Source organism: Carlito syrichta, unplaced genomic scaffold (genome assembly GCF_000164805.1).
Source record: "Carlito syrichta isolate Samal-C Ts95f unplaced genomic scaffold, Tarsius_syrichta-2.0.1 Scaffold115619, whole genome shotgun sequence".
NCBI classification, from domain to species: Eukaryota; Metazoa; Chordata; class Mammalia; order Primates; family Tarsiidae; genus Carlito; species Carlito syrichta.
Window position 1 is genome coordinate 320,920 of NW_007059715.1, and position 12,753 is coordinate 333,672.

The window sequence follows — 12,753 nt, forward strand, 5'->3', positions numbered from 1 at the left end:
AGGCTGAGGTGAGTGGATTGCCTGAGCCCACAGGTTCGAGACTCGCCTGGGCAACTTGGCAAGACTTCATCTCCACAATAAATCAAAAATTAGCTGGGTGTGGTAGCGCGCGCCTGTAGTTCCAGTCACTTGGAGGCGGAAGGATTGCCGGAGCCCAGCAGGTCGAGGCTGCGGTGACCGGGAGCGGCCACTGCCCTCCAGTCTGGGCGACAGAGTGAGACTCCAACTTTAAAAAAATAAATAAATAAATAAATAAATGTATATGTAATCCTGAAACAATATATTTGTTCTTTTTATTTGTTATTAACCTTCAGTTTATTCATTTTTTTCAATGCTGTGTAGTATAGTAGAATACTACAGTTATTCATTCTACTAGATGTGAGATTTGGATTATTTCTGATTTTTAGTTATTAAAAATAATATTGCTATAAACAGGGCAAGGACTAGGTAAGGCAAGCAAGGTGCTTAGGGTACAACTTTAAAAAAGTAGGAGTAAGTGGCACCTTAAGATTTGCACCCTAGGTACCTCACTGCCTCTCTTTAGTCCTAGCCCTGGCTATGAACATTATTATATATGCAGTCTGACAATTGAGTTCATGAATTCATCTTAGAAAAAGTGCTACATACCTCATTGCTGAATATTACTGTGCTCACCTTGGAAGTACTCCCCTTGGGAAGCTATGCACCGACGCCAGCACCTAGTGCACCTGTCAAAGCAATTTTGGAACTCTTTTTCTGGAATGGCCATCAGAGCTATCACATAAGTATTATTGGATAGCAAATGTATGATTTGACATTGACTTAATTTTTTTTTTTTGAGTTGGAGTCTCACTCTGTCACCCAGGCTGGAGGGCAGTGGCACGCTCTTGGCCACTGCAGCCTTGACCTGTTGGGCTCAGACGATCCTTCTGCCTCAGCCTTCCAAGTAGCTGAAACTGCAGGCATGTGCCACCATGCCTGGCTAATTTTTTTTTTCTATTTATTGCAGTGATGAGGTCTCGTTAAGTTGCCCAGGCAGGTCTTGAGCCTGCAGGGTCAGGCTGTTCTCTCACCTCGGCCTCCCAAAGTGTTGGGATTATAGGTGTGAGCCATTACACCTGGCTTGGCATTTATTTTTTAAACCATATTTCAAGTAATTCTTTGTATCAGAATATACATTTAATGGATTAATTATATGATTGTTAAATTACTGATTATTCTTGTTATTTGAATGCATCTTAAAGTTAGCAAGGTATATTGTGGTGCTTTAATATAGACTGCTTATTTCATTTCAGAGAAGTCAATTTCCTACATCTGCTGAACCCCAAAAACCTCGACTGAAAAAAGGTATGTATGTGTATATTTGCACAGATTACTCTGTCTTGTTAATTCTTTTTTTCTAAATACATTAGAGCTTTTCTTTCTTTTTTTTTTAAGGCAGGATTTATTGAGAGGACAGAAAAGCTCCCACAGTGGGCGGGGACCCAACGGGGTTACCCTGCATTAGAGCTTTTCAAAATGTGAGTGTTGGGAAAAGCAATAATAGTCTAAAAGTTCTATCACGTTCTAGCTTTTATTTAACGGAGTTGTTAGCTATTAGGGGATTCATTTGACCTGCAAATGTGTTTAAATGGGGTTTGATTATTATCTAAGTGTGTACTAATATTCTTCATGTGAAAAAAAACCATTCTGTGAAGTTCCCATAATACAACTCAGGCCTTAAGTAATCTTAGGTGCATGTTAAATAAATCTGGAATTTTATAAAAATTGAGTCTGGGGATACTAACTAGGTGAAAACCTATACTATACTATAGTTTAGGACCTAAACTATAAGGAGCTAAATTTTATAATCTAATAGAGATGTGATATAAATTTTATTTAGAAGAATAGGATTCCTTCATTTGCTAACTTGTAAAGTCTTAGAAGGGTTTGCATCAGCAATGTGACTATATTGGATATTCTCCCATGTCTGATGGATAGGGTGACTATATTTGATATTCCCCCATGTCTGACAGGGTGTCTTTTTTACTCATCAGACATTAGAAAAATACCTGAACTTTGTCTTTAACAGAAGAGACATTCATTACCCGTTCATCTATCTATTTTTGATAATTAATTATTTTCGGGTGAGGACATCCAGGGTTGAATGTAAAGTGCATGACTTGTCCAGGGTCTTGTGTGTGGTTGTTGTCTGCACACATGACTTACAGTTTTCAGGTTGTCCATCCTGTTGTACCATGTATTTTCCTATTAGTTACTAAGAGTCTTAAAGTTGATTTTGTCAATAACTGTTTAGTTTACTTAGGGCATTTCTGTCACGCTTTGAAATTATAATGCAGGCTATTGGAAAATATGATTGCCATTCAGAAATTTATATTACAAAGAGTTTTTCAGGAATACATCTTTTAGTGAAAGAGCTGTACATACATAATTTAGATTATTTGTAAATTTCAGATGTAATTCTGCCAATATCTAACATAATTGTTAATATTCTTTATACTGTTGGGGGACATGAAAATCATCTTGTTCCGATATCTGTTACTTTATTTAATTACCAGGGTGATTTGGCTAGTTAGATGGGGCTAGTGTGTATTGTGATTGTCTCTCCAATATTCATTCCACTCTTCTTCTAGAGTCAAACCCTATAGTTCCATTGCCTCCAGGTTCAGGAGAGAATTGCTTACCAATCAATAATTGATCAATGTACATTTCAGGTTAATGAATACAATGTTTATGACTTTGGGGGAAAGGGATACATTTGATATGTTGTACTATAAACTTTAACAGTGCCATTGAACCTTCAGAAGAAAGAACCTGAGATGGGGTTTATTCTAATCAGTTATTTCTTCTTTCTTCATCCCAGGGCAACTACTTTCTGATTTACATTATTAAAGTTTAGTTTTTTCTGTTTTTGAACCCTCATACATATGATATTTACCATGTTCCAGGACTAGTGATAGATACTGGGAATACAAAGATAAATAGGCCATAGATTCTTTTCTCAGGGAATTTACAGTCTTCAGGGAATATAGAATATAAGCAGATAATTAAAATACAGTGTTTTCTTTCCAGGTTCTTTCTTCTGAAGGTTCAATATCTCCAGTTCAGCAATTTAAAAAAAATTAAATGTGAGATGTTTAGCACCCCAAAGGCTATAATTGCCTTGATCCTCTGGTGAAATTTGGTGTTCTTCTTGGAAGTAGAATTCAGGACTAAATAGAATATTCTAGGCCAGGCTTGGTGGCTCAGCCTGTAATCCCAGCACTTTGGGAGGCCGAGGTGGGTGGATTGCCTGAGCCTGCGTGTTCAAGACCAGCCCTCATCTCTACAATAAATCAAAAAATCAGCTGGGCGTGGTAGCGCGTGCCTGTAATTCCGGCTACTTGGAAGGCTGAGGCGGAAGGATCGTCGGAGCCCAGCAGGTCGAGGCTGTGGTGGCCGGGAGCGGCTACTGCACTCCAGTCTGGGTGACAGAGTGAGACTCCAACTCAAAAAAAAAATTAGCCAGGTGTGGTAGCATATACCTGTAGTTCTGGCTACTTGGAAGGCTCATGCAGAAGAATCAACGGAGCCTAGCAGGTCGAGGCTGTGGTGGCCATGAGTGTGCTACTGCACTCCAGCCTGGGCGACAGAGTGAGACTCCAACTAAAAAAAAAAAAAGAATATTCTAGGTATGGTATGAACACCGCTAAGTGGAATATCTGGAAGATACTATCTCTTCATTTGAATCTTTTGTTTCTGTTATTTGAGCTTAAAGATTGCATTACCTTTTGGGCAACCATTTCACAAATATGCAATTCCACTATTGCAAAGTCATGATTCATGTAGAATACATTGACTATAGTATAAATGATACCTTTGGAGTTGTGCAAGGTGATGACACAGACACCTAAAATGTCCAGGATACAATCTGCCCTTAATTTCTGTCTTCCGTAACCTATAATTTTATCTATTATTATTATTATTTTGGGGGGTTGTAGTCTCATTCTGTTGCCCAGACTGGAGTGCGGTGGCACGCACGCTCACTGCCACCCCAGCGTTGACCTGTTGGGCTCTGGCGATGCTTCCACCTCATCCTTCCAAGTAGCTGGAACTACAGGCGTGCAATACCACGCCTAGCTAATTTTTGATTTATTGTAGAGACAAGGTCTCGCCAAGTTGCCTGAGCTGGTCTCGAACCTGCAGGCTTGGGCAGTCCACTCACCTTGGCTTTCAAATTGCTGGGATTACAGGCTGAGCCACTGAGCCTGGCTGATTTTATCTATTGATATGATAAATTACAGCGATTAAATTTTGGAATGTTGTACCAAGTTTGTATTCCTAGAATAAACCCCATGTAATCATGTTGTATTAAAGTTTTAAAATATTGTTGGATTCAGTTTGCCGATATTTTGTTAAGGATTTTTGCATTTGTGTTCACGAGGGATGTTGGTCTGTTTTTTTTTTTTGCAGTGCCTTTGTCTGTTATTGGTATCAGGTATTATGCAGGCTTCATAAAATGGATTGGGAATTATTCACTCTTCTATTTCCTGGAAGATTTTATATATAATTGGTATTATTTCTTTCTTAAATGTTTGTTGGAATGTTGTAGTAAAGCAGTCATGGCCTGGATTTTTCTTTGTTGGAAGGTTTGTAAGTACAAAGTCAATTTACTTAATACATGTAGGCCTAATTCAGGCTATCTATTTTTTTTTTTTTTTGAGAACTTTGTCAATATTTTCTTTGTAAAAAATTTCTCCATTTTATTTCAATTATTAAATTTATTGACATAAAGTTCATAATACTCCTATATTTTCCTTTTATTGTCTGTAGGATCTGTAGTAATGTTCCTTTAGTTCATGGTTTGGTGATTTATGTGTTCTCTTTTTTTTTCTTGATTAATCTAGCTAGAGGTTTGTACATTTTGTTACTCTTTTCATAGAACCAGCTTTTTATTTTATTGTTTCCCCCCCAAATACTGCTTTTTCTGTTTGTTTCATTGATTTCTGCTCTTTAGTATTTTCTTGGGTTTAATTTCCACATATTTGGGGATTTTTTCAGATCTCTTTTTGTTATTGGTTTTTAGTTTAATTCTATTGTGGCTAGAGAACATACTTTTTATGTGATTTATTTTATAGCCTACCATATGGTTTATGTTGATGTATGTTCCATGTGCACTTGGTAAGAATGTGTATTCTGTTCTTGTTGGATGGAATATTCTATAAATGTCACTTGGGCCAAATTAGTTGATGTTGTGGTTCTGTGTACTTACTGATACTGATATTCTTACTGATACAGGTATTGACAGAAGAGTTTTGAAGTATGTAAATATAATTTTGGATTTGTCTGTTTCTGCTTTGTTTTATCAATTTTTGATTTGTGTACTTTGAAGATTTGGTGTTGGATGCATATATATTTAGAATTATTTGTCTTCTTGGTGAATTTTCCCTTCTATCATTATATAATATTCCTATTCAACTCCTGCTGATATTTTTTCTTTGAAGTCTACTTTGATAATAATAATATAGCTATTCCAGTTTTGTTGTTGTTGTTGTTTTTGTTTTTGAGTTGGAGTCTCACTCTATCACTCAGGCTGGAGTGCAGTGGTATGCTCACGGCCTGATGGGCTCAGGCAATCCTTCCGCCTCACCCTTCCAAGTAGCTGGAACTACAGGCACATGCCACCATTCCCTGCTTATTTATTTATTTATTTATTTATTTATTTTAGAGATGAGGTCTTACCAAATTTCCCAGGCTGGTCTTGAACCCCTGGGCTCAGGCAATCCTCTCGCCTTGGCCTCCCAAAGTGCTAGGATAATACGTATAAAATGTGAAATACAGGATTTTATGAAGAATGTGTTAATCTTTTTCAGACTATGTTTTAGTGAGTTGCTTTCAGCAGTAAACAACAGAAATAGTAAGGAAACTTACTGGCCTATGTAAGAGGCAGTCCAGAATTAGAGGGGGCTCCAGGTTTGGTGCAGCAACTCAATGATGTCATCAAGGCCTTAGTTCTTTCTGCCTTTACATCCTGCTACCCAGTGCCTGCCATTTCCTGAATTATAGCTGCCAATGGCATTCAGGCTTCATTTTCCCAATGGTGAGGATATGATTTAGCTTCCAGTAGTGTGCTATTTTAAAAATAAGAAGCCCTTTTCTCCAGATTCTACTAGGAATACTCTTCATTGTACCAAATTGATTGAACTGCCAGTCAGTGAACCGGTCATGGATAAAGGAGATAGGATTCATTGATTACTTTCAGTGAATCAACTTATATGGAGTGAAATGAATTTTGAGGAGCCAAGATTATTATTACTGGCTACAAAGCACAGTAAAACAGATAAGTACCTGTTGTAAGTATTGTAAAGATACAGGAGAACATGAGAATGCACAGGAAATTCAGACAGTTCCCTCACCCTCTACCCTGTCATTTTAGGGACCAGCAGCGACTGTAGCATGCAGTTGTTTCCACTATCATATATTTTATCTCTTTTTTGTAAAATTTGTTTTATTCTGACTCTGCCTGTATTGCTGCTACTGATTACTTCTCTTTTACTTCCTTCTGCCTTTTATGATAAAAACTTGTTGTTATGCAAATAACATTGTATAAATATCTGATTCACAAATTTTAGCAACTGTACAGGCATTTAAATTGGTTGACTGTGAAGAATAAGATATCAGAAAATAGTTTCTTTTGTGGCCAAGCATGGTGGCTCATGCCTTTAATCCCAGCACTTTGAGAAGCAAAGGTAGGAGGATTGCTTGAGGCCAGGAGTTTGAGACCAGGAGCTTGAGACCAGTCTGGGCAACATAACAATATTACATCTCTGCGAAAATTTTTTTAAAAATTAGCCAGGACCAGGCTCGGTGGCTCAGCCTGTAATCCCAGCACTTTGGGAGGCCGAGGCAAGTGGATCACCTGAGCCAGCCCTGGCAATTTGGCGAAACCTCATCTCTACAATAAATCAAAAATTAGCCAGATGTGGTAGTGCGCACCTGAAATTCTGGCTACTTGGAGGGCTGAGGCGGAAGGATCACTGGAACCCAGCAGGTTGACGCTGGGGTGGCCATGAGCATGCCACTGCACTCCAGCCTGGGCGATGGAGTGAGACTCCAACTGAAAAAAAAAAATTATCCAGACACAGTAGCACGTACCTGTAGTCCCAGCTACTCAGGAGGCTGAGGCAGGAGGATTGCTTAATCCCAGGAATTCAAGGCTGCAGTGAGCTGTGTTCATGCTACTGCACTCCAGCCTGGGTACCAGAATAAGACTCTGTCTCTTAAAAAAAGGAAAAAAAAAGAGAGAGAGAAAGTACTTTGTTTTGTATAAAGCTTTGTGGGGGTTGGGGGTGGGGTTGTGTATGTGTTGGAGTCTCACACTGTTGCCTAGGCTGGATTGCAGTAGCATGCTCATGTACACCGCAGCCTCCACCAACTAGGCTCAGGCAATCCTTCCGCCTCAGCCTTCTAAGTAGCTGGACTACGGGCGTGCGCTACCATGACTGGCTGATTTTTTAATTTATTGTAGAGACAAGGTCTCGCCAAGTTGCCCAGACTGGTCTTGAACCCCTGGGCTCAGGCAAAATCCTCTCTCCTTGGCCTCCCAAAGTGCTGGCATTACAGGCTTGAGCCACCACACCTGGCAAAACTTTGTTTTAATATTACTCAGTAACTTCCAGAATTCTGATGTCAAATTGGGCATTCAGTTAAGATGGTGCAGTAAACTCAAGTTTTGCTCACTTCTGTTCCAGATACAGAGCAGTAGTAGATAAAATGTGAGTAGAAAAAAAATATAGACACGGCCAGTTGGAAAGTTGTCTACAGTATAGTATTACAGAAAAGGGAAAAGATAAATGGTTTTTTATTTTAAAATATAAGTTTTTGGTTTCCTGATAAGAAAATCAACATAAGCTCATTACTGAAATTTGTAAATATAGAGAAGTATTAAGAAAACGGGAAGGTGGGATTAGCAGTAGTGAGAAACTGCGTGGGGGCGGGGCACACCTCTTCAACAAGGGTACCTGCATAATGAACATTTGTATACCTAACCCTGAACTGTACCCCACATGTTTAAAATTAAAAATAAAAAAAAACACAGGAAAATATTCTTAAGGATTAATGGATTTTAATTAAATTAAAAGTCAAAGTAGTATTTTGAACAAAAAGCTTTCACATTTTGCTGTGAAATCCTTAGATTTATTTTTACCCTCTAGTTCAGGTTTTTTTAATTTTGGCACTAATGACATGTTGGGCAAGATAATTCTTTGTTGTGGGAGTTGTCATGTATATTGTAGGATGGTTAACAGTATCATCATGGTCTCTGTCTAGTAGTTAACAGTAGCACTCAGTTGTGACAACCAAAAATCTTCCCAGATATTGCCAAATGTTTCTTGTGAGGCCAAATTGCTCCCAGTTTTAACCATTGCTGTGGTAAATAGTGTAATACTTGAAAGTAGAAGGGAGGAAGTCAGAAAGTATAACATGAAGAACTCACACAGGAGTTGGAGTAGCAGAGAGACCTGATTAATTGATTGCAGTGGTGGACTGCAGTGGTGTAATCATGGCACACTGTAGCCTCAAACACCTGGGCTCAAGCAGTCCTCCTGCCTCAGCCTCTCACATAGCTGTGACTACAGGCACATGCCACCTCACCTGGCTCAGTTTCCAAATTTTTTTTGTAGAGACCAGGTCTCCCACTATGTTGCCTAGGATGGTCTTGAATGTAATGTTTTCAGGGTTCATTCATGTTGTAGCATGTATTGAAACCTCATTCCATTTTAAAGCTAAATAATATTCTGTTGTATGTATATATCTTAGTTTGCAACCACCATTCTGATTTCTGTCTATATAAATTGATTTTGAACTTTCCTATAAATTGTGCTTGAATTTCATACAAAGGGAATCACACAGTGTCTATTATACAGCTTTTGACAACTTTTGTGCACCATGTTTTTGAGATTCATCCATATTGTTTATTTATTTTTTATTTTTTTGAGTTGGAATCTAACTCTTTGTCACCCAGGTTGGAGTACAGTGGCACACTCCACAGCCACCGCAGTCTCTACCTGCTGGGCTTAGGTGATCCTTCCACCTTAACCTTCCAAGTAGCTGGAACTACAGACATTCGCCACCATGTCCGGCTAGAGTTCTTTTATTTTTCAAAAGAGACTGTCTGGTATTCCATTGTATGCATATGCCACAGTTTGTTTATCTGTTTTTCTATTGATGAACATTTGTATTGTTTTCAGTATTTGACAATTATGTAAAGTTTCTATGAACATTAATTTATGTGCCTTTTTGGTGTGCATATGGCATATATTTTCACTTGTGTAAGTGCTTAGGTAGTGAAATTGCTGAGTCATATATGAAGTATATGTTTTAACTTTGTACAAAACTGCCAAACTATTTTCCGAAGTGGTTGTACAATTTTATCCTCCCAGCAGCAATATATGAGAATCTTGATTGTTATATATTCTTGTTAACATTTGGTACTATCAGTCTTCTTCATGTTAGACATGCTGGTGGGTGGGTATGTTGTTTTTTTTGTTTTTTTTTTTTTTTGGAGTCGGAGTTCTACTCTGTGGCCCAGGCTGGACGCTCATGGCCACCACAGCCTCAACCTGCTGGGCTCAGGCAATCCTTCCTCCTCAATCTTCCAAGTAGCTGGAACTACAAGAGCACACTACCATATCTGGCTAATTTTTTGTTTTATTGTAGAGACAAGGTCTCGCCATGTTGCCCAGGCTGGCTTAGAACCCCTGAGGTCAGGCAAACCTCTTGCCTCCACCTCCCAGTGCTGGAATTACAGGTGTGAGCCACCACGCCCGGCATATTGTATCTTATTGTGACTTTAATTTGCATTACCTCAATGATGTTGAACACTTTTTCATATACTTACTGGTCATATCTTTTGTGAAATGCCTGCTCAAGTTTTTTGCCCATTTTAAAATTGGGTTGTTTTCTTTTTTTTTGAGTTGGAGTCTCACTCTGTCGCCCAGCCTCGACCTGCTGGGCTCCGGTGATCCTTCCGCCTCAGCCTTCCAAGCAACTTGAACTACAGGCGTGCGCTACCACACCTGGCTAATTTTTGATTTATTGTAGAGATGAGGTCTTGCCAAGTTGCCCAGGCGGGTCTCGAACCCGCAGGCTCAGGCAATCCACTCACCTCAGCCGCCCAAAGGTGCGGGATTACAGGCTGAGCCACCGAGCCCGGCTGGGTTGTTTTCTTATTACTGATTTGTGAGAATTCTTTATGTATTCTAGATATAAGTCCTTCATCTATTTTTTTTTTTTTAAATTGTAGAGATGCGGCCTCACCAAGTTGCCCAGGCTGGTCTCGAACCCGCGAGCTTAGGCAATCTACTCATCTTGGCCTCCTAAAGTGCTGGGATTATAGGCTGAGCCACTGAGCCTGGGCTAGTCCTTCATCTCTTATATATATTGTAAATATTTTTTGCCAGCCTATACATCTCAATTTTTTTTTTTTTTTTTTTTTGAGTTGGAGTCTCACTCTGTTGCCCAGACTGGAGTGCAGTGGCCGCTCCTGGCTACCGCAGCCTCGACCTGCTGGGCTCCGGCAATCCTTCCACCTCAGCCTTCTGAGTAGCCGGAATTACAGGCATGTACTACCACGCCCAGTTGATTTTTTGATTTATTGTAGAGATGAGGTCTTGCCTGCCCAGGTGGGTCTCGAACCCGCGGGCTCAGGCAATCCACTCCCCTCAGCCTCCCAAAGGCGCGGGATTACAGGCTGAGCCACCGAGCCCGGCTGGTTTGTTTTCTATTATTGATTTGTGAGAATTCTTTATATATTCTGGATATAAGTCCTTCATCTATTTTTTTTTTTTAATTGTAGAGATGAGGTCTCACTAAGTTGCCCAGGCTGGTCTCGAACCCGCGGGCTTAGGCAATCTACTCATCTCGGCCTCCTAAAGTGCTGGGATTACAGGCTGAGCCACTGAGTCCGGCCTAGTCCTTCATCTCTTGTATGTATTGTAAATATTTTTTGCTAGCCTATGCATCTTTTAATGATCAGAAGTTTTCATCTTGATGAAGTCTAATTTATTTTGTTTTATTTTATGTGTAATGCCTTCTGTGTCTTGTCTATGGAATCTTGACCCTTTCCCCCGACTGAGTTATGTATCCCCTCCTCCTTCTGCATTGTATTTCAGAAATTCCTTTTTTTTACTCTATCAGTAATTTTTGATATCTTTTAATCGAAATACAGCATATATACAGAAAAATACATAAATCATAATTATGTAGCTCAGTGAGCATCTGTGAAGTGAACATACTCATGTAATCACCATCTAGATTAAGGTACAGAGCATCACCAGCACCACAGGCCTCCTTCTTGCTTCCTTCCTATCATTGACTACCCCTCCCACAGGTGGTTACTTGTATTTAACTTTTATCTTGTAGCTCTATTGTGCCTGCTTTTGAATTTAATATAAATGGAATCATGTAGTATGTTCGTTTGCTCTTTCTCTCTCTCCCTCTCTTTCGTTCTCTCTTTCCCTCCCTCCCTGTATCTTTCTTTCTTTCGAGTTGGAGTCTCACTGTGTTGCCCAGGCTGGAGTGCAGTGACACACTCACAGCCACCGCAGAGCCTCAACCTACTGGGTTCAGGCAGTTATTCCAAGTAACTGGAACTATAGGCATGCACTACCACACCCAGCTAACTTTTTATTCATTGTAGAGATGAGGTCTCACTAAATTGCCCAGGCTGGCCTTGAACCCCTGGGCTTGGGCAGTGCTCTCACCTCAACCTCCCAAAGTGCCGGGATTACCGGCATGAGACACAGCACCTGACCAGTATGTACACTTTTTTTTTTTAGTCAGAGTCTCACTCTGTCACCCAGGCTGGAGTACAGTGACAGCTAAAGGCCACCATAGCTTCAACCTGCTGGGCTCAGGTGATCCTACTTCAGCCTTCCAGGTAGCTGGGACTATAGGTGTGGGCAACCATGCCCAGCTAATTTTTCTTGATTTGTTGTAGAGACAAGGTCTCGTCCAGTTGCCCAGGCTGTTCTTGAACCCCTGGATTCAGGCCATCAAAATCCTCCACCTCTCAAAGTGCTGGGATTACAGGTGTGAGCCACCATGCTCACACCTTTTATTTTTTAATTTTTTTTGAGTTGGAGTCTCACTCTGTCACCCAGACTGGAGTACTGTGACTGCTCCTGGCCACCGCAGTCTGGACCTGCTGGGCTCTGGCAATCCTTCCGCCTCAGCCTTCCGAGTAGCTGGAATTACAGGCATGCGCTACCACGCCAGGCTGATTTTTTGATTTATTGTAGAGATGAGGTTTCGCCAAGTTGCCCAGGCAGGTCTCAAACCTGTGGGCTCAGGCAGTTCACTCACCTCAACCTCCCAAAGCGTGGGATTACAGGCTGAGCCACCGAGCCCAGCTGTGTGACCTTTTTAATATCTATCTTTGCTTAATATTCTGTTTGTGAGCTTTATATTGTTGGATGTAATAATGATTGACTGTTTTTTTCATTGTTACATAGTTTTCCATTGTTGGGCTCTACTTTAGTTTGTTCATTTTATTCTTTTTTTTTTTTTTTCCAAACTCAAGAGTTAGTCAGCAAATGTTTATTGAGGACCATCCTGTGTTTGATATTATTGTAAGGGCTGGAAATATAACAGTGAATGAGTCTCATCCCTCAGCAACCTTACTTTTGGTTTTTTTTTTAATCAATATTTTTTATTTTGGTTTTGTGGGGTACAGTTAAGGGTTAGGTGTACAATTACGTTTCATTCAGGCACCCTGTTGATAAGAGGTGTTTCCCC

At 40.0% G+C, this 12,753-nt stretch overlaps 1 protein-coding gene across 1 annotated transcript in view; it reads left to right on the forward strand.

Annotated features, from left to right (window-relative positions):
* The window catches only part of BBS4 (Bardet-Biedl syndrome 4), a 48,192-nt gene that overhangs the window by 6,759 nt on the left and 28,680 nt on the right, over positions 1-12,753 (forward strand). Inside the window, exon 2 of the mRNA XM_008072879.2 lies at positions 1,275-1,326. Within this exon, the coding sequence (XP_008071070.1) occupies positions 1,275-1,326 (52 nt within the window). The remainder of the gene's footprint in view (positions 1-1,274; positions 1,327-12,753) is intronic.